The sequence below is a fragment of the Rhinatrema bivittatum genome, chromosome 8 (genome assembly GCF_901001135.1).
Source record: "Rhinatrema bivittatum chromosome 8, aRhiBiv1.1, whole genome shotgun sequence".
NCBI classification, from domain to species: Eukaryota; Metazoa; Chordata; class Amphibia; order Gymnophiona; family Rhinatrematidae; genus Rhinatrema; species Rhinatrema bivittatum.
Genome location: NC_042622.1, coordinates 117,046,455 through 117,073,253, shown reverse-complemented (window position 1 = coordinate 117,073,253; position 26,799 = coordinate 117,046,455). Strand labels below are relative to the sequence as shown.

General features: G+C 42.6%; 1 protein-coding gene across 1 annotated transcript in view; it reads left to right on the top strand.

Annotated features, from left to right (window-relative positions):
- The window catches only part of CRB2 (crumbs cell polarity complex component 2), a 228,528-nt gene that overhangs the window by 85,700 nt on the left and 116,029 nt on the right, over positions 1–26,799 (top strand). Inside the window, 4 exon segments of the mRNA XM_029611770.1 lie at positions 18,789–18,984; positions 19,538–19,677; positions 20,377–20,559; positions 20,993–21,106. Of these exon segments, the coding sequence (XP_029467630.1) occupies positions 18,789–18,984; positions 19,538–19,677; positions 20,377–20,559; positions 20,993–21,106 (633 nt within the window).

The following is a 26,799-nucleotide window of genomic DNA, read 5'->3' as shown; positions in this document are numbered from 1 at the left end:
CCCAATCAAAAACATCAATCAGATTTGTCTGACAGTACCATCCCCTTGTGAATCCATACTGCTCTGGGTCCAGTAACCTACTAGATTGAGTTAGTTCACTATCATTTCCTTCAGCAGACTCTCCATTAATTTTCCCACCACCGAGGTGAGGTTATCCAACCTATAGTTTCTGGCCTCCTCTCTGCTACCACTCTTGTGAAGCAGAACCACCACTGCCCTTCTCCAATCCTGTAGCACCACTCCTGTTTATAGGGATCTATTGAACAGATCCTTCAGCGGAACCACCAGCACATCGCTGAACTCTCTCAAAATCCTGGGGTGTTCTTCATCTTGCCCCATGGCCTTGTCTACTTTCAGTCTGCCTAGCTCCTCCCATACATTCTCTTCTGTAAACGGAGTTTCATGTACTCCATCACATTCTATGGTCTTTTTAACCGGCAACAGTCCTTCTCCAGGGTCTTCTTTAGTGAATACCAAACTGAAATATTTGTTTAATATTTCTGCCAATTCTTCATTACTTTCTGCATATTGCTCCTTGTTACCTTCAATTTCACTATACCACTTCTGACCTCTCTTCTTTCACTGATATATCTGAACAAGGTTTTGTCTTCTTGTTTTACCTCTTTGTCCAACCTTTCTTCCACTTGACTTTTTGCTTTCCTTATTTCTTTCTTCATCTCCCTCAATTTTAACTGATATTCTTTTCTGTGTTCCTTTTCTTGGGATCCTTTATACTTCTTAAATATTGTTCTTTTTGTCTTTATTTTTTTCAGCCACTTCTTTAGACAACCAGATCAATTTCTTTTTCCTCTTACTCTTGTTTCCTTTTCTAACATATAGAGTTGTTGCCTTTGTAATAGCTCATTTTAACTTGGCCCACTGTTGTTCCACCTCACCCATTTTCTCCCAGTCTTCCATGTTCTTTCTCTAGGAAAGTCCTTATTTTGACAAAGTCTGTATTTTTGAAATTCAAAACTCTGTCTTCGTGTGTCTTCTCAGCATCTTATTTGCAAAATTGAACCATACCATCTGATGATCATTGGTGCTCAGGTGAGCTCCTACCTGAACATTAGAGACATTATCACCATTAGTAAGCACTAGATCGAGTATCACATGCTCTCTCATGGGTTTCATTACCATTTATTTGAGCAGAGATCCTTGAAGGGCATCCACTATCTCTTTACTTCTCATAGATTTTGCAGAAAGGATACTCCAATCAACATCTGGCAGATTAAAATCTCCAATGAGCAACACTTTGCCCTTCTTTCTCATTTTTCGGATGTCTTATATGAATTCTCTGTCCAGTTCTTCTGTTTGAGTCAGTGGTCTGTAGATCACACCAGTAAAAATGGAAGTACCATCTTCTTTTTTTTAGGACAGTCCACAATGCTTCTTCTCTATTCCACATTTCTTGGAATTCAGTTGCTTGGATATTGTTTTTGACATAAAGAGCTACTTTTCCCCCTTTTCTGTCCTCTCTGTCCTTTCTTAGCAAGTTATAGAGGGGAATGGCCATATCCCAATCATGAGAATCAGTGAACCACATCTAAGTAACCACAACAATGTCCAAGTCCACCTCCACTATTAGGGCCTGCAGATCTGGGATTTGTTACCCAAACTTGCTTTTGTCCCATCTTTATCCACTGCTTTTGTCCCATCTTTATCCAATGTTAGTTACATCCTATTTATTGTAAGTTATATTATATCATGTTGTTATTCTATATATATTATGCTGTAGGACATAATGTTGTTCCCATTTCAGTTACATTTTACTGTAAGAATTATTTTGAAGTTACAATGTAAAATAAGAAGGCCTCGACCTCTTAGAACCCCAGTTTCAATGTAAACCGATTTGATATTCTAGATTGAACACTGGTATATAAAAACAAATAAATAAATAAATACATAAACAAACTACAAGCATTTGTAATCATAGCTTTCCAGTTGCTCTTCCTAGTCAACTTTTCTGTATTTTTGAACTGATTGATTTTGTTACTTTTTCTTCCCTCTTCCTGTTTTACATGGGAGTCTTCTTGGGATGCAAATCAAGCAGGAGTTAAAAAAAAAAAGCACGCTAAATGCTAAAAACATGCAAAAATGTGCGTTAACCTGAAAAATAGGTACAAATGCAAAAAAGTACTATAAAAGAAAAGTAAGGAGGTAAGTGCTTGAATTTGGAAGGAGTGTGACCAAACTGGCTTTGCATGCAAGACTGGCATTAGGCATCCCAACTTGGGCACAATCATGCATGCAAGGCCATTTGGGCAAGGCATGCTATGTGAAATGAAAAGGTAAGTTCTTTAGGACAGACACCCTATAGCAAAACAGTTTGCATACTTTGATGCTGTGTATCCCTATGGCTGTAGTTGCCTATTCAAACTTATCCTTTGATTTTACTTGACATGCCATGTTCAAATAGTCTTAAATGTGAGATTGTGCCCAAGCTGGGATGCTCAGTGCCAATCTTACATGCAAGGCCATTTTTGTCACATTCTTTCCAACTTCAACCATTTACCTGAAAATCCACTAGTGGATTTTCAAGTTAACTCCTTGGCCTGAGATAGATTAAAAGTAAATTTACATTTCTAGTGGCCATGATATTGTATTGCTGTGCTCATGTGGTAGTGTCTAGCTGTTTCTACCACACTGGACACTGCAATGTCCAGTGTGCAATGGAATAACCTTAGCCACCAGAAATATGAATTTACTCCACCTTCAAGCAAGGAAGTGTTTACTCCACCTTCAAGCAAGGAAGTGTTTAGAACACTTTCCACTATTTTTCCTGGCATGGTTAGCCTGACTTCAGTGCCAGGAAAAATAGTGGAAAGTGTTCTAAACATCAAAATCATAGAACATATAGAAATACATGGTTTAATGGAACAAAGTCAGCATGGCTTTACCCAGGGCAAGTCTTGCCTCACAAATCTGCTTCACTTTTTTGAAGGAGTTAATAAACATGTGGATAAAGGTGAACCAGTAGATATAGTATACTTGGATTTTCAGAAGGCGTTTGACAAAGTTCCTCATGAGAGGCTTCTAGGAAAAGTAAAACGTCATGGGATAGGTGGCAATGTCCTTTCATGGATTGCAAACTGGCTAAAAGACAGGAAACAGAGAGTAGGATTAAATGGACAATTTTCTCAGTGGAAGGGAGTAGACATGGAGTGCCTCAGGGATCTGTATTGGAACCCTTACTTTTCAATATATTTATAAATGATCTGGAAAGAAATATGATGAGTGAGATAATCAAATTTGCAGATGACACAAAATTGTTCAGAGTAGTTAAATCACAAACAGATTGTGATAAATTACAGGAAGACCTTGTGAGACTGGAAAATTGGGCATTCAAATGGCAGATGAAATTTAATGTGGATAAGTGCAAGGTGATGCATATAGGGAAAAATAACCCATGCTATAATTACACAATGGTGGGTTCCATATTAGGTGCTACAACCCAAGAAAGAGATCTAGGTGTCATAGTGGATAACACATTGAAATCGTCGGTTCAGTGTGCTGCGACAGTCAAAAAAGCAAACAGAATGTTGGGAATTATTAGAAAAGGAATGATGAATAAAACGGAAAATGTCATAATGCCTCTGTATCGCTCCATGGTGAGACCGCACCTTGAATACTGTGTACAATTCTGGTCACCGCATCTCAAAAAAGATATAATTGCAATGGAGAAGGTACAGAGAAGGGCTACCAAAATGATAAGGGGAATGGAACAACTTCTCTACGAGGAAAGACTAAAGAGGTTAGGACTTTTCAACTTAGAGAAGAGACAACTGAGGGGGGATATGATAGAGGTGTTTAAAATCATGAGAGGTCTAGAACGGGTAGATGTGAATCGGTTATTTACTCTTTCGGATAGTAGAAAGACTAGGGGGCACTCCATGAAGTTAGCATGGGGCACATTTAAAACTAATCGGAGAAAGTTCTTTTTTACTCAACGCACAATTAAACTCTGGAATTTGTTACCAGAGGATGTGGTCAGTGCAGTTAGTATAGCTGTGTTTAAAAAAGGATTGGATAAGTTCTTGGAGGAGAAGTCCATTACCTGCTATTAAGTTTACTTAGAGAATAGCCACTGACATTAGCAATGGTAACATGGAATAGACTTAGGTTTTGGGTACTTGCCAGGTTCTTATGGCCTGGATTGGCCACTGTTGGAAACAGGATGCTGGGCTTGATGGACCCTTGGTCTGACCCAGTATGGCATTTTCTTATGTTCTTAAGGAAGGAAGGTGTTACACTTCCAGCATAAGTTTTCTGGGGCTAGCATCTACAGCTCTTTGAGGAAGGCATCTTCAGCTGAATAGTATGCACAGTGATGTATGCACAGTGATGTTCTGAATCCTGCTTCGGCTTACTGTTCAACTGTAGTTGCCCACCCCAGAGAGCTTATAAATTGTTTAGCTGTTGGTTCCAGCCCAAGAAAACTTACATTGCCAATTTAAATCCTTCCTGGCTCTGAAGTAGAGTATTTATTTATTTATTTATTTATTTATTTATTTACTTACTTGTTTAATGTTTTTATATTCCACTTTTCAGGCACTTCTAAGTGGATTTCATTCAAGTATTGTAGGTGTTTCCGCCTCCAGAGGGTTTACAATCTATGGCCTAGATTCACTAAGCCACAATAAGTTTATAACTGCATTAAACAGTGTTTATCATGTAATATACCCATATCAAGGTGATATCAATCTTTTTTTTTTTTTTTTTACAAATTGCACCTCTATTAAAATTAGCTGCTTTGCATTCTTTGCATGTATAAGATTGCCTAATACCTGAAAAGCACTAATGCATAGGCAATATAATATAAATAATGCAACTAATTTAGAAAAAGAAGCCTCGCTATTTCATAACATTTAAATGAGTTGTAGATATTTTTTGCAGATATATTGAAATGCTAATGTATGAGGATGAAAAATAACTACCCCTACCGCTGCTATAAAATTTACTCTGAGTGTACCGAGACCCTTGCCCATCACCCACTGCCTATCAAGGAGACGCAGGCCCAAAAAGTAAGAAAAAAGAAATAAGCAGCACACAGTGATGCCATGCTCCCTTCTTAAACCTCTTCCCTGTGTAGAAAATACACACATCTTCTCTCTCACACACACACAAACACACATGCTCTCATACACACTTCCTGACTCTCTTTCTCTTTCACATACAAACACATGCTCTGATACACACTTCCCCCTCTCTCTCACACACACACTTCATCTTTCTCTCTCTCTCTTACATACATACACATATGCTCTCTTACATACTTTCTCTCTGTCACACACACACGTTCTCATACTTAACTCCTCTCTCTCTCTCACTCACACATACACGCTTTTATACATACATCCAATGGCTCCAATCTTTCTTCTTTGATAGTTTTTAGTGTATTTCAATCACTACTAATCATTCTCACTGTTACAGCATGCTCATTGAGGTCCCACAAGAGTCAGCCTTATTGGTAGTCCTGTTTAATATTTATATATTTATATTATATTTATTTATGGCAGAAATATTAAACAAATACTTCAGTTTGGTGTTCACTAAAGAGGACCCTGGAGAAGGACCGTCACTAGCTAGCAAGAAACTGGAGGGGAGTGGAGTAGATGAAACTCCGTTTACAGAAGAGAATGTATGGGAAGAGCTAGGAAAACTGAAAGTGGACAAAACCATGGAGCTTGATCCCAGGATACTGAGGGAGCTCAGAGATGTGCTGGTGGATCTGCTGCGAGACCTGTTCAATAGATCCCTAGAAACGGGAGCGGTGCCGAGTGATTGGAGAGGAGCGGCGGTGATCCCGCTCCACAAGAGTGGAAGCAGAGTGGAGGCTGGAAACTACAGGCCAGTTAGCCTCACCTCGGTGGTGGGAAAAGTATTGGAGTCGCAGCTGAAAGAAAGAATAGTGAACTATCTACAGTCAGAAAAATTGCTGGACCAGAGGCAGCATGGATTCACCAGGGGAAGGTCCTGTCAGACAAATCTGATTGACTTTTTTGATTGGGTGACTAGGGAATTGGATCGAGGAAGAAAGCCCGATGTCATCGACTTGGATTTCAGCAAAGCTTTTGATATGGTCCCGCATAGGAGGCTGGTGAATAAAATGAGAAGCTTAGGAGTGAGTGCCGAGCTGGTGGCCTGGATTGTAAACTGGTTGACGGACAGAAGACAATGTGTGATGGTAAATGGAACTTACTCTGAAGAAAGAGCGGTGTTAAGTGGAGTGCCGCAAGGATCGGTGTTGGGACAGGTCCTGTTCAATATCTTTGTGAGCGACATTGCAGATGGGATAGAAGGTAAGGTTTGTCTTTTTGCGGATGATACTAATATCTGCAACTGAGTGGACATGCCGGAAGGAGTGGAGAAAATGAGACAGGATTTAAGGAAGCTGGAAGAGTGGTCAAAGATATGGCAGCTGAGATTCAATGCCAAGAAATGCAGAGTCATGAATACAGTGTGTGGAAATCCGAAAGAACTGTATTTGATGGGGGGTGAAGGGCTGATGTGCCCGGAGCAGGAGAGAGACCTTGGGGTGATAGTGTCTGTCTAATGTTCTGAAGTCAGCCAAACAATAGCAAGGCGATAGCTAAAGCCAGAAGAATGCTGGGCTGCATAGAGAGAGGAATATCTAGTAAGAGAAAGGAAGTGATGATCCCCTTGTACAGGACCTTGGTGAGGCCTCACCTGGAGTACTGTGTTCAGTTCTGGAGACCGTATCTCCAAAGGTATGGTAACGCTATGAGCATTACAAATAGTAAAAAATGCAGCAGTCAGGATTCTCACTGATACAAGGAAACATAATAATAATACACCTGTGCTTAAAAAGTTACACGGGATCCGAATAGAATGGAGAATAAAATATGATGTGGTGATGCTAATACATAAACTGTTAAATTCTGATACCCATGCTCTGGGTAAAATGTTATTGGAAGTTCTATTTTTTTATGGTGGATGCTCATGAACTGTGCTTTCTCAGTGGCAGGGCCAGCTTTCTGGAATACCCTGCCTCAGTTGATTCATTCACTGATAGAAATGGGCAGTTTAAGAAAATGTTAAATATTTTCTTTTCACGGAATCCTTTGGATAAGGGTGATAAATAAGGGTATGGGCTTTTATAGCAGGGCTGTTCTTATTATGTTTTGAGAAATTGTGTTTAGATGTTTTAATTGTATTTATGGTTTTATGCTTTTTATCTGGAACCACATATTTTGCTTTATGTTTTACATATTATGCATGTTTTTTACTGTAATCCGATATGAAATGTGGAATAAGCGGAATAGAAGTTAAATAAATAAATCTTCCCTTTCTCACACACACAAACCCACATGCTCTCATATACATTTTTTCTCTCTCTCACACACACATGCACTCAAATACACTTCCCCTCTCTCTCACACACAAACATACTCATACTTACTTCCTCTTTCTCTCTCACACACACACATGCACTCATACACATTTCTGCTCTCTCTCTCACACACAAATATGCACTCATACACATTTCTGCTCTCTCTCTCACACACACTCATATATATACTTCCTTACTCTCTTTATCACACACACACACGCTCTCATATAGTATCTCTCTCTCATTCTCTCTTTCACACAAACGCACACACTCTACTACACACTTCCTTTCTCTCTCTCACACATGCTGTCATACACACTTCCTCTTTCTCCCTTTTTCTCTCTCAAACACAAATGCTCTTACACACCTTCCTCTCTCTCTCACGCACACACACACACACATGCTCTCATAAAAATGTCCTCACACACATGCACTCATACACTTACTCTCTTTCTCTCTCTCATACAAACACACACACACATACGTACTCTAATACATATTTCTTTTCTCTCTTTCATACATTCACACGTATGTTCTCATATACATACCCTCTCTCTCTCATGCACACAAATACTCACACACACACATACATATGCTCTTATCACTCTTCTCTCACTTTCTCACACACACCTGCTCTAATACACATTTCATGTCTCTCTCTCATACACATACATGTTCTCATACACATTTTCCCCCTCTCTCTTTCTCTCTCACACACACATTCTCATACACAATTTCTCTCTCTCTCACACACACATGCTCTCATGCACATTTTTACTCTTTCTCACTTTTTACACACTCACCGGGTAGGAAGAAAGGAAAGAGGCATGGCATTCTAAATAAAAAACAATATTAAAGCAACAGCATTGTTTGGCTTACGAGGAAAGGAGGAGGCACTGTGGGTTAATCTGGAAGAGGGAATGTAACATCTTTTTAGGTTGGTATAATATACAGACCTCCATCACAGACAGAGGAAATGGATAGAGATTTAATGGAGGATGTTCACAGGATTGCTGTGAAAGGAGAGGTGCTGATGCTGGGGGATTTAATCTGCCAGATGTTGATTGGAACATCCCAACTGAAATATTTCTAGAATAGGGAGTTCCTGGATTCTCTGAAAGGAGAACTCTTCTGCTAGCTGGTAATGGTAGCCACACTGGACCTGGTGCTTACCAAATGGGACAGCATTTGTGATGTTGTTATGGCTATTTATTTATTTAAAGTTTTATTTAAAGTTTTTTATCTACCGACATTCGTAGATACATCATGCCGGTTTACATAGAACAATATTAACAGAAAAATATTACATAGAACAAGGGAATTTGTAACAAGGGCCTAAGGCAATTAAGGTAATTAATAATTAAATTGAACATCAAAAAAGATGAACATATCATAACATATTACATAGAACAATTTAAAGCTGAACATGTGAAAACATATTACATAGGATAGTGATAACAGGAAATGAGTTACATAAAACAAGGGTATTGGAGACAAGTATTTAAGGCATTAAAGGTATTTCAATATCTAAATTAAACCCAAAGAAGTGACTAAATGACCAAGTGAAAGGTTGTAAAACAATGGATTATGCATGAGCAGCAGTGGGGGGGGGGGGGGAGTTAAATGGACAGGGCTAGCAGGAAGGGGAGTGCAAAATAAGAGTTGCGAGTGGGATAGGAGGCTTAAGAGTAGGCTTGTTTGAAGAGCCAAGTTTTAGGTTTTTTCTTAAATTTCTGTATGCATTGTTCTTGTCGGAGATCGGGAGGCATGGGGTTCCAGGTGTAAGGGCCTGCAATGGAGATGGCACGTTCTTTTGTGGTGCTTAAGTGGGAGAACTTAGGTGAGGGAGTGTATAGGGTGCCTTTATAAGAGGATCTAGTAGGTCTGTTAGCGGTGTGAAAATGTATAGAGTCATTTAACCAGCGCATATTCTGGTTGTGAAGGGTTTTATGTAATAAGATGAGTGTTTTGTAGATTATGCAGTAGGAGATGGGGAGTGCAGATCTTTGAGAATGGGTGTGATATGGTCTTTTTTATGAGTGTTTGTAAGTATTCTGGCAGCAGAGTTTTGAAGCATCTGTAGGGGTTTAATAGTGGCTTTGGGGAGGCTGAGGAGTAGGGAGTTACAGTAGTCTATTTTAGAGAGGATTGTGGCTTGTAGAACAGTGCGGAAGTCGTTAAGGTGGAGGAGAGGTCTCCGTTTTTTAAGGGTGTTAAGTTTAAAATAGCATTCTTTCATTGTCAAGCTAATAAACTTTTTTAGGTTGAGGTGGTGTTCAATAGTGACACCGAGGTCTCGTACTTGCTGTGAGAATGTAAAAGCTTGGGGGAGGGCACTTATTGGGTTGTGGGGAGGCGAGAGGATGATAAGTTCCGTTTTGGATGAGTTGAGGGCAAGGTTCAGGTTGGTGAGAAAGCTATTGATAGATGACAAGGTGTTTTCCCATGTTTTAAGGGTGTTAGTTAATGAGTCAGTGAAGGGGATGAGTATTTGTACATCATCCACATAAATAAAGTGAGAGAGGCCTAAGTCGGAGAGGAGTTGATAGAGTGGCAGTAGGTAGATATTGCAGAGGGTGGAGGAGAGTGAGGAGCCTTGAAGAATGCCCCTGAAGAGGTGAATAGGGTTGGATTCGAGTCATCAATTTTAACCTTGTAAAGTCTATTGGTTAGATACGATTCAAACCAGTGGAGGGGAGTTCCAGCTATTCCAATTTCTTTGAGATGGGTTAGAAGGATGTTGTGGTTTACAGTGTCAAAGGCAGATGATATGTCAAATAGGGCGAGTAAGTATGATTGTCTTTTGTCAAAACCTTTTAGGATGGTGTCAGTAAGGGAAATTAGGAGGGTCTCAGTATTGAAAAATCTACGGAAGCCAAATTGTGATGGGAAAAGGATGTTATGTTTTTCCAGGTGGTCTGAGAGCTGGGTGTTAACTACTTTTTCTAGTACTTTGGCCAGGAAGGGTAGATAAGAGATGGGTTGGAAGTTTGAGGGATTGTTAGGGTCGAGGTTAGGTTTTTTGAGTAGAGGTCTGACAGTGGCTTGCTTTAAGGGTGCAGGTACGTCTCTGTGGGTGAGGGAGCAGTTAATGATATCAGCGATTGGTTTGGCAATTGTACTGGGGATAGACAGGAGGGATTTAGTAGGGATGGTGTCGGAAGGGTGCCATGCTGGTCTCATTTTCCTTAGTATAGCTTCTGTTTCGGTGGAGGAGATCAGTTCAAAGGACTTAAGTGTGGAGTGGGGGTTGTTAAGGGGGATGTAGTGGGCTGGGATGTGGAAGGAAAGCGTTGCATGAGTTTGGAGATTTTGTCGCAGAAGTAGAGTACAAGGTTATCACATCTGGCTTGTGTGTCTTCATCAAGCAAGGAGGGGGTGTGAATTTTGGTGAGCTCAGCAACGTATGTAAAAAGGGCTTTAGCATTGTATTGTAGGTCATGAATTCTGATGGTGTAGAAGTCATTTTTTGTTTTAAGGATGATTGTGCGGTATGTATGTAAGGTGGATTTGTAAACTGCTAAATGAGATGGAGAGGGTCTTGGCGCCATTTCTTTTCCTGGCATCGCAAAGCGAGTTTTTTAGTTCTGGAGTGTACCAGGGCTTTTTTGGGTTAAGAGAAGAATTTAGTATTTTCGTGGTTTGCAGGCAGAGGGAGTTGGCGATGTTAATGGTGATCTCATTCAAGGATAATCATCTGGGTTCTGGTAATCACCAGATGGTATCATTTAATAGGGATGTGCATCGTTTTTCTGACGGATGAAAATATCGTATGATATTTTCTAATTCATCAAGTATCGGGGGGTCCCCGAAAGCGATAGGAAAACACCCACAAAATTTTCGTGTGGTTTATAACATGCGCGCGTCGGCGCACGCATGTTATAAAACACGGGCGTTCATGTGCATGTGGCGGGTAGCGCGTGCACATGTACGCCACGCGCACTTCTTTTAAAATCTACCACATAATATCGTATACACTTCCTGCACTGACTACCTATATCTCTGTTTATCCAATTTAACATTGCATGTTTAATGTTCAAGGCCTTCACTGGGGCACTTCCTCTTATTTCTCCAGTGTCATTGTTCCTTATTGCTCTGATCAACTTTTGCATTCTTCCCAACATGAATTATTAGTTCTAGCATTCCCTAGGGACATTAGGTTGGAAAGAACTGGGAAATTATCTTTTTCTTATCTGGCACCAAGCTTATGCAATTTTTTCCTTTGAATTCGTACATTGAGAAAGATTATTTTAAGTTCAGGAAGGCCTTGAAGACCTTCCTATTTCTGCAAGCTTTTACACCCAACTAGGTTTCTCCTTCTAGTCCAATGGCTTCATTCTTCTAAGCCATTTTCAGAATTGTAACAGTGCTTTATCATTCCCTAATAATTATATGTAATATGGTTCTTTTTTATGTAATGGTATTATTTTACCATTTGATTGATCTCTGAATTTGGGTAGCCTGCTGCTCCTTTTCTTTGTGATATTTTTCCATTTGTTTACTGTTTTTTATCTTTGTTTTAATTTCTTTTTATATTGATTTTGTTTATTTTGATCTTTTACAATGATTTTGTTTTGTTTTAATTTGTATTATATTATTGTTTTGACATGATTTATTTTGTTTGTAGATTGACTTTGTTAGCATGTAAGTTTTTATTGTACATCAAATTGAATTATTTATGTAGGATTTGAAATTAATCAATCACACATACACACACTCTCTCATACACACTTCCTGTCTCTCTCACACACAAACTCACACATGCTCTCATATACATTTTCTCTCTCACACACAAACACACCCACACAAATGTTCTTATACACACATGTATGCTCTCAACTCCAAATCCTCTCTCTCACATCCACATGCTTTCAAACACATTTCCTCTCTCCCTCTCTCTCTCACATACACACACACACACATACTCTCAAGTTCACAGTCTCCCACTATCACACACATATACATGCTCTCAGCCCCTTAGGTTCTCTTATACACATCAATCTATATGCTTTCAATCTCATAGGCCTCTGCTCTCACACACACACACAGGCTTTCACACACATACACTGACTCTCACTCCCATAAGTTCCAGTTCTTGCATATGCATTTCCTTTCACACGCACACTGTCACACACATATATATGCTCTCAATTCCACAGGCTCCCTCTCACACACCCACATGCTGATACATACATGAACATACATACACAGTCTCTCACTCTCACACAAACTCTGACTCTCACAGGTTACCTCACCTACACACACATACACATGCACTCCCACATGCCTTCACTCTGGGCCTCCCCCTCTCTCCTGGACTTCTTCAGCTATCATGAGATGGGGTCCATATGGGCCTATTGGTCCTCTTCTTTGACCGCTGTGGGATAAGGTCTATGGCAGCCTGTTAGGCCTTCTCTTTCGCCATTGCAGGATGGTGTCCACTGCAGCTTCTTAGACCTCTTGATTGGCAGAAGCAGAATGGAATCCACAGTGGCCCCACTGAGCCTCTACCTTTTTTTTCATAGCTTGAGGAGACTTGGGGCATTGAGGAAGAGACTTGGGGAATGGGCTCAGGATGCCCAGGGCTAAATACATTCCTGACATAAGATGTTCTCACAGAGCTTTTCTGAACAGTTGGCTCTTTCTTTACTCACTTCTCAAGTACCTTGCCATGGCAACATTTTCCCATGCAACTCCCTGGTACTGTTTGGTGTATAAGGTTTTTTTTTAGACTATCCAGTATCAGTGCTTGCATACTTTTGAAAAGTTACACTTGTGAAGAGGAATGCAAGGTGCAATATGTCAAGCCGCAAACTCATCAAGGGGAAGGTGAAAGGACAGTAACATGGATGTCTCAAGACATCCATGTTACTTCAAAAAAAGCCATATCCCAACTATGCATTTATGCTTTAAGATCACAGCTTTGACAGACTTTGTTTCGTGCTTCCTGCTATGTTAAATTTTTAAAAGCAGGATATAAAGGATAAATAAACATAATAACAACTTAACAAAATAAACAGATGTTAAACTGAGTGGGAAACAGATAAGGGAACTATTTCCTTTATGTCTTGTATGAGAATAGTTTGTGTCTGTGTAACTATCAGGTACAGTAATATTGAACTTCACGATGAAAGCAGAAATCGAGGAGACAGTTCTCTACTTCTGCAGTTCCCTACCCGTATAAAACTTTGTTTATATTTCAAGGATCACATTGTTGTTGAATAAAAATTTATGATTGTGTCCATATTACATATAAACTTTTGAAAATTGTTTTCAAAAATGGATTCCAACACTGAACAAGTCAGAGTCCTGTATATCTTCTAAGGCCTTACAAAACTCACGGATGTATTGCAGCTATTCAGCCCATGCCGTAGTCCATTGCTCTAGCTCAGCATCCATCTTTTTACCTCCAGATTGATCAGCTATGGATGCTTCCCCCAAAAAAAAAAAAAAGACTTCTTTTTCTGGAAATCATCTGTAGCTGATCAATCTGAAGGAAAAAAGCTGGATACTGAGCTAGAGCAATGAACCAAGAGTAATATCATATATTTGAAAGCTGAAAACATAGGTTTTTCATTTCCTGGAACCTTTTGAATTAATAAGAAATCGAAGGAAAACTGTATTCATAGCAATCTAGTAGATAATGACAGGAAAATACCAACTGACACTATCCAGTCTATCAAGTTATTCTTGTTCAAACTGTAAGGGCAACCCCCATACCCAGGAGTGGATTGCTTCCTGAAAGGGCCATAAAAGTATTTGATTTTACTGTTTGGGGCTGGAATCTTCCCAGGTTAGCCTGAACACTGACTCTTATTTCCAAGGCCTGGATCCTCTCTGGAGTGTGTGGGGGGGGGGGGGGGGATTGCTCCCGAGGCCTGGAGTACTAAGGGTGGCACCTTGGGTGCCTGTTCTTGTCCCTGGAAGAGGGGTACTTGTAGGTCCCAGTCTGTGCTGAATGATCCAAATAAAGTCATGGAGCCATTGTGTTGGTGTCCAATAAAATCATTCCAGTTTTTTTACTTTTACTGTTACAATCTTTTCCTCAGTCTGTGCAGGAATGTCTGATGCCAGAGCCAGGGGAACTTCTACCTTCCAGGGCTTGGAAAAAAAGTAAAGTCCCCATTTGGGCAGGATGTCCTTTGGATGGGCAGAACACCTCTTCCAGATGGCAAAGACACAAAGCTCCTATCTCTGCACAGAGAGATAAATGTTCTCTCTCCCCAGGGTTTTGGAAGTACCTGATGAGTATCTTCAGGAACGTTAGGCTTTGCCTTTACTCATACAGGCCGATACAGTACGGTGCGCTCCCAAACCTGTCCTTGGGACCCCACAGCCAGCTGGGCTTTTAGGATATCCACAATGAATTATGCATGAGATAAATTTGCATATGCTGAGGCTCCGTGGTATGCAAATGTATCTCATGCATATTCATTGTGGATATCCTGAAAACCTGACTGGCTGTGGGGTCCCCAGGACAGGTTTGGGAAGCCCTGCCCTAGTGCCTCCTGATTAGCACATGGCCTCATTTAAATAAGGAATCGCGCGCCCAGGAGAGGTACCTGGGCACGCATCGGAAGAGCGGGTGCTCAACACAGAGCGCCCACTCTCCTGTGATTTTTACAGTATCGGCCTATTTAGTTGATCTCCCGTACTTCTTTGTTCTAATACAGTTCTTTTATCTTCTGGTTTTGATCCCTAATGGGAAGGATGCCCTGAAGCAGAATTCTGTGCTTCAGTCAGGAAGGAAGGGCAGCTAGAACTTCCTCCTGGATCTTGAAACAAAATCTTCCAAAAACTGAGAATAACGCCGGAGAGTATCCTTGCTACAGGTCACCACCACTTCAGGGGCAGATCTTCTCTAATCTGTACAAGCCAAGGCACAGTGTTCCCCGTTCCCTGTGCCCAGGTGGTGTACAGACTCCTGCAAGGCTCCTACCACAAAAATATTAGCTTCCAAAAATTGTACCCAGAGGGAAAATCCAAATCAGCCAGGGAGTAGATTGGAAAGGAAAACTGCTCCTGGCACTGGTCAGGACCACCAAGCAGGGCATGCCTGGCGCCTCTGACTGAGCCTGTAAGTGTAAAACAACCAAAGATAAATACCTATCTACCTCTGAACCTTTGCAAACCTAATGGGACTGCCTGCCTCCCAAGCTCTAACCAGAGCACTCTTTTATATGCTCACCAAGGGAACAGCCATTCCTGACTCGGTAGAGGGAGGGGCTGTATTTGAATGGAAGCTCCCCCATACAAAATCCTACACTAAGGGGCTGATACAATACAGTGCGCTCAGCCGAGCACACTGTATAACCCGCAGTTGGACGTGGGATGTATAGGCACTAATTAATCCCTTATGCAATAAGGGGTAGATTTTTAAAAAAAGCACGTTCGCGTACTTTTGTTTGCGCACCAGGCGCAAACAAAAGTACGCTGGATTTTATAAGATACGTGCGTAGCCGCGCGTTTCTTCTAAAATCCTGGATCAGCGCGCGCAAGGCTGCCGATTTTGGGCAGCCGGCGCGCGCCGAGCCGCGCAGCCTGTCACCGTTCCCTCCGAGGCCGCTCCGAAATCGGAGCGGCCTCGGAGGGAACTTTCTTTCGCCCTCCCCTCACCTTCCCCTCCCTTCCCCTACCTAACCCACCCCCCCAGCCCTATCTAAACCCCCCCTACCTTTATCCATGGATTTACGCCTCCTGAAGGGAGACGTAAATCCACGTGTGCCGAGACCCGACCCGGAGGCGGTTCCGGAGGGTGCAGCCACACCCCCGGAACGCCCCGGGCCGAAACCACGCCCCCGGGCCCGCCCCCAAAACGCCGTGTCCCGCCCCCAAAACGCTGCGTCGTTCGGCCCCGCCCCCGACACGCCCCCTTCCCAAAACCCTGGGACCTGCGCGCGCCGGCGGCCTATGGAAAATAGGTGCGCCGGCGCGCAAGGCCCTGCTCGCGTAAATCCGGGCGGATTTACGCGAGCAGGGCTTTGAAAATCCGCCCGTAAGGGAATTAGCGTCTCTACAATGCACATGCAAAGCGGAGTGAATCTAATAGTGCTAATCATATGCAAATGCATGTGATTGAGGCTATTAGGCACTCACTCCAGATGCAAAAAAAAAAAAGTGCGTCTAGGATGCCCATTTAGCGATCAGAAATTAATGCCTGCCTGGAGCAGGTGTTAATTGCTGAGCGCTCCTTAAACCAGCACAGAAAAGCAGAAAAACTGCTTTTCTGTACTGCCTCCTACTTAATATTCTTGCAATATTAAGTAGGAGGCAGTATAGAAAAGCATCGGCCCTCCACCGGTTAGGAAAACTGATGCCGAGTTTATCAGCGTCCTTTTCCCTAAACACCGCACAGCCAAAAAATAAACAAGTTAAAAAAAACTAACCAAATTAAAAAGTTAAGTAAAACGCCGGCATCGGGTGCAGGAAACGGACACTCAATTGAGAAACATCCGTTTCCTGAACCCCCTAGCTGTGCAGGCATCGGTTTTCCTGACCTCTCCTTGCTAACGCGACCCTCTAATTTAAATATTGCATGGCGCCCCCAGGGGGGGCACCTGGGGGTACATTAGGAAAGCGAGCACTGACTGTTCAGCGCCCGCTTTCTGCGCCAAAGTATTGCATCGGCCCCTAAGCTAGTTGACAGCTAAGAACCCAGGATTTACTGGTAGCGTGATAGTAGTGTCTGCTACACCAGGATATAATCTCAGCTGCCAGACATAGAATATTACCACTTATAAGATATCTTTCCTTACCCAGGACAGTTTTTCTCATCTTCCTCATTTGTACTGCACCATCTTAGGCAGCTGAACATTCAAGACTTGCCACATAATTCACACATAGCACCCCACCCTTCCTATGCCTATCCACAAAGCTTTGTAATAATTTAAAAAGCTACAAATATACCAGCATGGCCATTGCCAAAGCATCCGGCCTTCTGGGTCCTCTGCATAGCCTGCAAGCTGCATCCAGCTACATGAGTACCTACCTGTCTTTCTATCAGGACTTTCCCTCATTATTGTAGATACAGTCCTTCCAGACAGATCCAGCTGCTAGTTTATCTCTATCATCACAGCCTAATCTAAATAACTACTGATACTAGTGTGGCCATTGCCTTCAAATTTATTTAGTTATCCATTCATTCTTTTAAACTGCCTTCCTGGCACTGCAAGGGTTGTCAAAAGTGGTGTACAAATGTTAAAAACTATACATAAACCGATTAACAATAAAACTCATATGAATAAACCAAAAAAGCTGGTAACTCCTGGTTACCCTATCAATACAAATTCCAGAGTAATATCCAGTTTATCATTACTCATTTTATAAAACACATAAAAAACAAAAACTATCCTCCACCCATCGCTGTCATCTAAAATGCAAAACAAACCCAGTTAAATGTTCAGGCTTTATGTCCATAGGAAACGTACTGGGTAGACTATACAGACCCTTTGTTCTTTTTCTGCTGTCAATACTATGCTACTATGTTACTTCAGATTTGAACTATAGCAGTGGCATTGAGTTGAATTCCAAGAGTTGCCTTGGTTCATGGTCTGTGGCTGTAGTATTTACAGAAGCCCCCTCTGGCATGTTGTAATGTAAAAACAAAGCCACTGGCTTACTTATGTGTGACTGCTCTATGATCAAATCAGTTTAGTAGTTACAACTTATTTTTCTATAGACTGAGTTTCTGCACTATAAAATGCATCTGAAAGCTCTGTATTATTCTTTCAGGAGCTGGCATAATTAGACAATACCTTTTATGAAATGATGATGAGGACAGTGTCTACAAGAATCTTTCTGAATTTTTCATTCCATTATTTCTAACTAGAGTATTACTTTAAACGGTTTAAACAATCCATTCGACCACAAGAAGATCCACAGAACCTTAGTCATGCACATTTCCAATTGTAGGAGTGTGAGACTTGGGAAAACTCAGCCTAGGTTGCAAGTAGAAGGATTGCTAAATTTGGAGGCAATTTTCACAGACCCGAGACGTGCCAATGTATTTCTCTTTGGAAATTCGTTACAGGCACTTGGGTACAAAAGTATCTGTGCATATTGCACCTGCTATTTTTTGTGGATGGGGCTAAGTGGGCAGAAACTATAGGCATGCACATTTCTCCCTGGCCACTCCTTGGAAAGCTTACATTTACACTTGCTCGGTATAGCTGCAAATGAATCTATATTTAGCCTCTCTGCTTGGGGCAATTTCCTAACCAGGGATCTAGCTCCCTAATTCCAGGGATAGGTGGCTACTAGTACCTCTTAGAAAACTGGCCTCCTAATGCCTATTCCTTTGACTCAATTAACCAACCACAACTGTACAGTTAACGAGTATATACCCCAAAGAGCCAATTTCATCTCTTAATCGGAAAATGTTACCATGTTATAGTGGTAATGTTTATCATTTTTATTTTTTGTTTTTAATTCTAAGGTTTAAACTGTGAAACCGAAATAGATGAGTGTGAATCAAATCCATGCCACAATGCTGGCACATGCAATGACTACGTGGGCTTGTATACCTGCACCTGCTTTCCGGGTTATGAGGGAACACGCTGCGAGGTGGATATCAATGAATGTGAGAGCCAGCCATGTAAAAATGGAGGGACATGCAAAGATCTTATCAATGGGTAAGAAACATATCCCTTTGTGCTTCATGCTATAGAGCCTCTTCTGTGGCATAGCCTCATATTTATTTCTTCACATCTAGCTATCTACCCTTCATTTTATTTAAACTGTAGGCCACAGAATACTCATAATCAAAGTTTTCTATACATTCTTCCTATCAAAATATGGTTATGCTATATAAGAATTCATATCGGCAATATTTCCATTTAAAGGAATTGCCAGAGATATGCACATGCATTTCATGCACTGTGTATGCTGCACAAATGTGATACATACTATATTGTGAAAGTGAAGCCTCAGAACTTGCTGAAACAGAAAGAATAGCTGTAGCTGATTTGCCTTTAGTGGATTTTAAATCTCAGTACTAAGGGTTATGCTTTTTTGGGATTTTGTATTCTGCCAAGTAATTAAACATGAAGTCGGCTAGGCTAGTGTGAGCCTTGCAAAGGCCTCTCAAAGCCTGTTTATATAGCCTTGGTGCAGATTTGCTTGGATTTTGAAATTGTGTCTTTGGGACATCACATCATTAACAATGGCATTGCTGCTTTATTTCAGGTATCAATGCAACTGCAGTGACACAGGCTTTACAGGAGAGGAGTGTGAGACAGATATCCTGGAATGTGCTTCTGGACCATGTCTGAACAATGCTACCTGTCTGGAAGGAGTCAAGAATTACAGCTGTGTCTGCTGGCCAGGTCAGATCAGAACAGCAGCAAACTGATAGAGTTATTTATCATTTTGCCATAAGGGCTTAATGCATGCAGTAATATGCAAATTATGCATTAGTTATTCATGTGGGACACATTTATGGAGAAAGAGAGAGAGAAAGTCAATATAGCAAAGTGGGGTCACTTACAACTCGGGATGAGGGGGTCGGGATGGGGAAGGCTTGGGGTACAGTTTTAGATACACCGCTTGAGAGTACAAATCTACTTTTTGTTCAATTCTCAGTACTCTAAATGATACCCAGTCTTCACAGGTGTCTACTGTGCTGTTTGTACCTGTGACGGTGTATCTAAAACTGCCCACAGCCCCTTCCCCTCACCCTGAGTTTTAAGTCCACCCTATTATAGTGTTATAAATAGCAAAGTGACCACACTTTGCTATATTGAGTCTATCTCTCCCTATGCAAAAAAACTTTTTCGGCCAAAAATTGTGATGGTAAAATAACTATGTGTTGAAGTCAATGGAAGATTTGCCTAGCCATGTCATTCTAACGTGTATGATAGGCTTGCTATAACTATAGCAAAAATGATAAATCTAGGCCTGAGTGAATTGCTAGATCAATTGAATATAATAGCTGAAGAAGACTCATTTTTAATTAAATTTTTAACATTCTATATATAATGATGCAATGTAATATTGATTGGTACTCATCCCATGTCTTTCTTTAGGTTATATAGGCAAGCAGTGTGAAATAGATAAAGATGAATGTCTGGAAGGCCCCTGCCAGAATGGAGCACTGTGTTTTGAAAGATCCAATCAGGCTTATTATGGAGATCTGCTGAAATTCAACAAAGAATTCAGCTATATGGGAGCCGCAGGATACATCTGTCAATGCCAGCCAGGATTTGCAGGTGATTTGCATCGCTGCATTGAGTAGCTCCACAAAGAAAGGGTCAGTCGACAATCGTTTTGAGACATAGTTCTGCTGTAACATTAGAATAAAATGACCTGCTGAAACAAAATAAAGATTGCCATAACACATCTTAATGATTGTCTTGAGAAGTGGTAGGTGAAGAACAAAAACCATTGGTAGTAAGATGCACAATTTTCTTTTCAGTTGGTATAGAGACTTGAATGCTGAGGTGCAGCTTTGAAAGAGAGAACCACAACTGCTGATGTTGCTGTGGACAAACAGTAGTGTCAGTGGACAATTAGTGAAGTTTGTTTGCTATTAATTGCTACAGCCACTAATGAACTTCTAACACTTTGGCAAGGTTAAGAATGGAATTAAACCTTCATGGCCAGAATGAGAAAGCAAATGTAATTGTATTTTCTCTTTCTCAGGGGAAAATTGCTCAACAAATATTGATGAATGTGAGTCACAACCATGCCAAAATGGAGGGAGTTGTTATGATTTGGTCAATGGATTTCATTGTCATTGTGTACTGGGGTTTACAGGTAAGACATTTTTTATTTATGTCTGAAATTGGCTGAGAATGAAACTGTTAGTGTGTATTGATCAGAGCTTAGTGCAATAAGAAATGGTAATATGGCATTGCCAATGTGTGCTGTTTTCTTAGACTGAAGCCAATGAAGTCAGATAGGTTAATATTAGTCCTGGAGAATATTGGCTCTTTAGTTTATGCTTCTTTTATTTTGAATATGTTATTTAATTAGCAGTGATCCATTTGGAAGTCTTCACTAGTCAGGTAATGCACCAAAGGGGAAGCTGAGAATTCTTTATGCTTTTGCAAACTGTTATGACTAATGCAGATAAACATGGCACTATTGTTATTAGCAGGCATAGATGCAACATTTATTACAATAGTTTCTCTGTGCATCATTACCTCTGTACCTGATTGTAATTCCTCTTGAGCTTGGATTTGAAAAAAGTAAGTCACTAAATCTAAAATAATAATTTGTCAAGTTATGGATTCCTTAAGAGAGCAGGTAAAGGACAAACTTAGGCCTGTGTGAATAGTATCAGTTACAAGACTTTGTTTCCTTAATCCATGGGGCCTGATTTACTAAAGCTTTTTTTCCTATTCTATGGTTATGGGGAAAAATCTTAGTGAATTAGGCCCAGAGAGTCACAGTCCAAGCAGATGACCTGCTGAGTGCTAGGGTACACCGTAAATGTAATGGTACAAGTTTGACAGAAAGACCATTGCATGAGGAAAGACACAGCATTCGCTTTCAATATACGAGGAATTGCAAAAAGGATAATCATCCCCCTAATGCAGGACTAATGAAACATGGCACAGTGTCAGGGATCTGACACAGGCTTACTAGAAGAGGTGGGGAGTTGCTATAATTTTTAAAAATTCCCTGTCTTTGAAAATAATTTTTATGGACCAGGTGGATAGTTGTGAAAGTTTGTTGGTAATATTAGATTGTAAAGAGCCAATTATTATTTCCCTTTCATAACCCCCACCAGGTTCTTCAGAGTCAAACTGATTTGGTGTTGAAATCTATTCTGGGTCAATCTTTGAAATACCCCTACCTTTTAGTTATGGGTGATTTCAATTTGCAGGTTGACCATTATGATATTTTCCAAGTTTCAAATTTTCTATCCATTTGGCTATTAGTGTTACGAACCAGGAGGTGGACCCTTAGTCTGAGGTAGGGTTAACGCTACCTATGAGAAAGTCAACTCTCTTAGGTTTCTACCGTTGGAAGGCGAGGCCTAGCAGACTGGTAGTCTTGCCAGTACTTCGCCACTAGAAGCCTGCGATTCCCCCAGGAGGAGCCTGTAGGAACCCGGCTTGGACTTAGGTGATTCGAAAAGGACTGAGGGGAGTCTGGATGCAGGCGCCTCCTGCAGGTCGAAGAATCCAGACAGCTGGCACCTCCAGCAGGTCAGTAGTCCAGTCCAGTAGTCCAAGCCAGAAGAATGGTCGGAAGCCTGTCCAACGGTGAATCAAGGAGAATGGTCGGAAGCCAGTCCAGAGGAGAATCCAGGAGAATGGTCAGAAGCCGGTCCAACGTCAAGCCAGGGAAATGTTCGGAAGCCAGTCCAAGAGTTAAGTCCAGAGAATCCGTCCAACGAGGGAGAGAAGCAGAACACAGAAGAACCGGAACAGGAATCAGAAGTCCAACAGCAAGGACCAGGAACACCGGAACCAAGCAGGCCTGAAGTCACGATACCAAGGCAAGGTCTGAGGAGCAGCCCTTGCCTTATATACTCAAACTAGGGGAGGAGTCCTCAGGGGGAGCCATGACAACTTCCTGTCGTGGCTCCTTTAGATCAGAGCTTCAGCCACGCACGTGGCTCTAAGCAGAGCCAGAGGGGGAGGAGTCAACCCGGCCAAGAGGAGAGCCATGTGGCTGAGCCCGGCAGCGGCAGTGGCTGCAAAACCCTTCTATAGAGGTCTGCCTGCCCCTGCAGAATCTCCAGAGGCGGCCCGACGCTTGGGGTAGGTCTTCGGCCCCGGTCGCAGACCACCGCAGCCGGCGGCCATGACACTTGATCCCGGTCGCGGCTCGCCTCGGCCGGCGGCCATAACATTAGTGGGCTTCTTCAGATCATTTTAGGTGCCACTCATGAGAAAGACCATACTCTTGATTTACTTTTTGGATCTGAACAAACTAGGGGATAGGGTAACCTTGTATTTGAATGAATTGAGAAGTGACCTGGTCAGATCATGGTCTTTTTAGTTATAGTTTTAATTATTTGAGTTGCCAACAACAGTCCCTGAAGAAAATAATTTTTTTAAACTGGGATTCTAAAAGATCGAGCCATCCAATTTTGTGGTCATAGTTACTAGGGATGTGAATCGTTTTAGGACGATTAAAATTATCGTCCGATAATTTTAATATCGTCTTAAACCGTTATGGAACACAATACAATAGAGATTCTAACGATTTATCGTTATAAATCGTTAGAATCGTGAGCCGGCACACTAAAACCCCCTAAAACCCACCCCCGACCCTTTAAATTAAATCCCCCACCCTCCCGAACCCCCCCCCAAATGACTTAAATAACCTGCGGGTCCAGCGGCGGTCCGGAACGGCAGCGGTCCGGAACGGGCTCCTGCTACTGAATCTTGTTGTCTTCGGCCGGCGCCATTTTCCAAAATAGCGCCGAAAAATGGTGGCGGCCATAGACGAACACGATTGGACGGCAGGAGCTCCTTCCGGACCCCCGCTGGACTTTTGGCAAGTCTTGTGGGGGTCAGGAGGCCCCCCCCAAGCTGGCCAAAAGTTCCTGGAGGTCCAGCGGGGGTCAGGGAGCGATTTCCTGCCGCGAATCGTTTCCGTACGGAAAATGGCGCCGGCAGGAGATCGACTGCAGGAGGTCGTTCAGCGAGGCGCCGGAACCCTGTATTCAAAATGGTGCCGGCGGCCCCTATGACATAGTGAGGGCAAAGGTAGCGCCGGCGCCATTTTGAATATTGGCAATACGGCCCGAGTGCAGGAGGTCGCTCCCGGACCCCCGCTGGACTTTTGGCAAGTCTTGTGGGGGTCAGGAGGCCCCCCACAAGCTGGCCAAAAGTCCCTGGGGGTCCAGCGGGGGTCTGGGAGCGATCTCCTGCACTCAGGCCGTATTGCCAATAGTCAAAATGGCGCCGGTGCTACCTTTGCCCTGTCACAGGGTAAGGGCAAAGGGCCATTGGCACCATTTTTATTAACGCAGCCGATGGCCCGAGAGCCATTGATCGCGCCCCCGCTGGACCACTAGGTAATTTTAAAAGGTTTTTTTGGGGGGGTCAAGGGGGTCATTTTAAAGGGTCGGGTGGGGTTTTTTTTTATCGGGCCATCGGCGCCATTTATATTAGTGGCAGCCAAAATGGTGCCGATGGCCTGAGAGCGGGCGATCGCGCCGGGACCCCCCCACTGGACCACCAGGTAATTTAAAACATTTTCGGGGGTTTCGAGAGGGTGGGGGATTTGTTTTAAAGGGTCGTGGTGGGTTTAGGGGTTGTTTTGGTATGCCGGTTTTCCCACCCTCCCCTGATTTACGATTTTTCACGATAAATCGGGGGAATTTCTATTGTATCGTGACTCTAACGATTTTTGACGATTTAAAAAATATCTGACGATTTTTTTAAATCGTCAAAAAATGATTCACATCCCTACTACTCTGCATTGTTAGTTTTCATTGATTTATCAAGAGCCTTTGACCTAGTTGATCATGACATTGTGATATCTTGTTGTCAATTTCTAGGCCTGGATGGGATGGTCCTAAAGTGGATTTCCAGTTTTTTGCAGAATAGGCACAGATGGCTTCCTTTCAAGGTCTTTGCTGTGATATGGGCAGCATGAACTGTACAGTCCCTCAAGGTTCTTCTCTTTCCCCCTTGTTATTTAATGTTTATCTAGTTCCTTTGTTAGCTGTTACCAGCCGGGGTGTGGACCTTTAACCAAGGCGAAGTTGTCACTACCTGGAGGGGGGGTCCTAGCTGGTCACCGCCGTCGGCAGGCAGAACTGGTCATTGTAGGAATCCAAACGGGACCAGCCCTCATTCCTGTCAGAGGCCCCGGCACCCAAGGTTGAGTCCTTGGGTGCCAGGGCCAGCAGGACTTAGTCAGAGGTTCCTGGAGAAAAAGAATCCCACAGCGCGAGGAAAAGGAATGGTTGGACAGGCCAGAGTCAGGATGGGTGGCAGATGAGCAGATGTCAAGAGGCGTTCCGAGGTCCATGCAGGCAGCAGACAAGCAAAGGTCAAGAGGCGTTCCGAGGTCAAGGGAGGCGGCAGACAGGCGAAGGTCAAGAGGCGTTCCAAGGTCAGGACAGAGGGCGTTCCAAGGTCAGGACAGAGGGCAAACAAATGAGATCCAGGATATATTTTTTATATAACACACAGGTTTTTGGGTTTTTACACTTTTTACACTTCCTGGTGCCTGTCATTTCAAATGTCATTTGAAATGACAGGTACCAGCGCACCCAGGTTACTGTATAGGCGCTGTATTAAGCGCCTATACAGTAAAATGGGTTGCGCGGGCATAACCCTTCCCTAACGCTTTAGCCAAGCTTTTCCAGAACTTTGATTATTTTTTACCTCCAGTTATCAAGATTTTCTCACCATCGCAATCCCTTCTGCAGATCACATTTATCTTAGACAATTACGCCTTATTTTATGATTTGGTTTCTCAAAGAGACTATACAATTTTCTCAATGTTATTTTTCGAACCTGTTTTCCATGTTTTCCAAGTTCTATAACCTTGTTATATGTACCGCCTCTTGGCGTAATTTTTATGTTTCAATGTAAACCGATGTGATCTGTATTTTAATACAGGAACACCGGTATATAAAAATCTAAAAATAAATAAATAAATAAATAACGCCTCACAGCCACGGTATGCATTTGCATGCGATTAGAAGACTTTATCAGGCGCTAGGTCTAGAGAACTGTGGGTGCGGGGAGGAAGGGTGCGCCTGACACTGCCGCACTGTTTTTACCGCGGCCTTACTGTATCGACCCGTTTGTCAGTTAGGAAGGAGACCAACTTACGGATCGATACTGTAAAACCGCGGGAGAGCGGACGAACGCCCGCTCTCCCGGCGCACGCACCGGCCCTTCGCCGGTGCGAGCTATACAGTATTCAAATGAGGTGACGCGGTGCAAACGAGGGAAAGGAGGCGCTAGGGACACTAGCGCGTCCCTAGCGCCTCCTTTTGGCCCGGAGCGGCGGCTGTCAGCGGGTTTGACAGCCGATGCTCAATTTTGCCGGCATCGGTTCTCAAGCCCGCTGACAGCCACGGGCTCGGAAAGCGGACGCCGGCAAAATTGAGCGTCCGGTTTTCGGCCCGACAGCCGCGGGCCGAATTCAAATTTTTTTTTTTTATTTTTTTTTTTACTTTTTTTTACTTTTGGGGACCTCCGACTTAATATCGCCATGATATTAAGTCAGAGGGTGCACAGAAAAGCAGTTTTTATTGCTTTTCTGTGCACTGTCCTGGCGCCGGAAGAAATTAGCGCCGACCTTTGGGTCGGCGCTAATTTCTTAGAGTAAAATGTGCGGCTTGGCTGCACATTTTACTTACTGGATCCCGCGCGCATATCTAATAGGGCCATCAACATGCATTTGCATGTTGAGGGCGCTATTAGGTGCCGCGGGTGGGCCGCGTGTTTTCCTCCCCTTACTGAATAAGGGGTAAGGGAAAACACGCGTCCAGAGCAGGCTGACAGTGCGCTCCGACGGAGCAC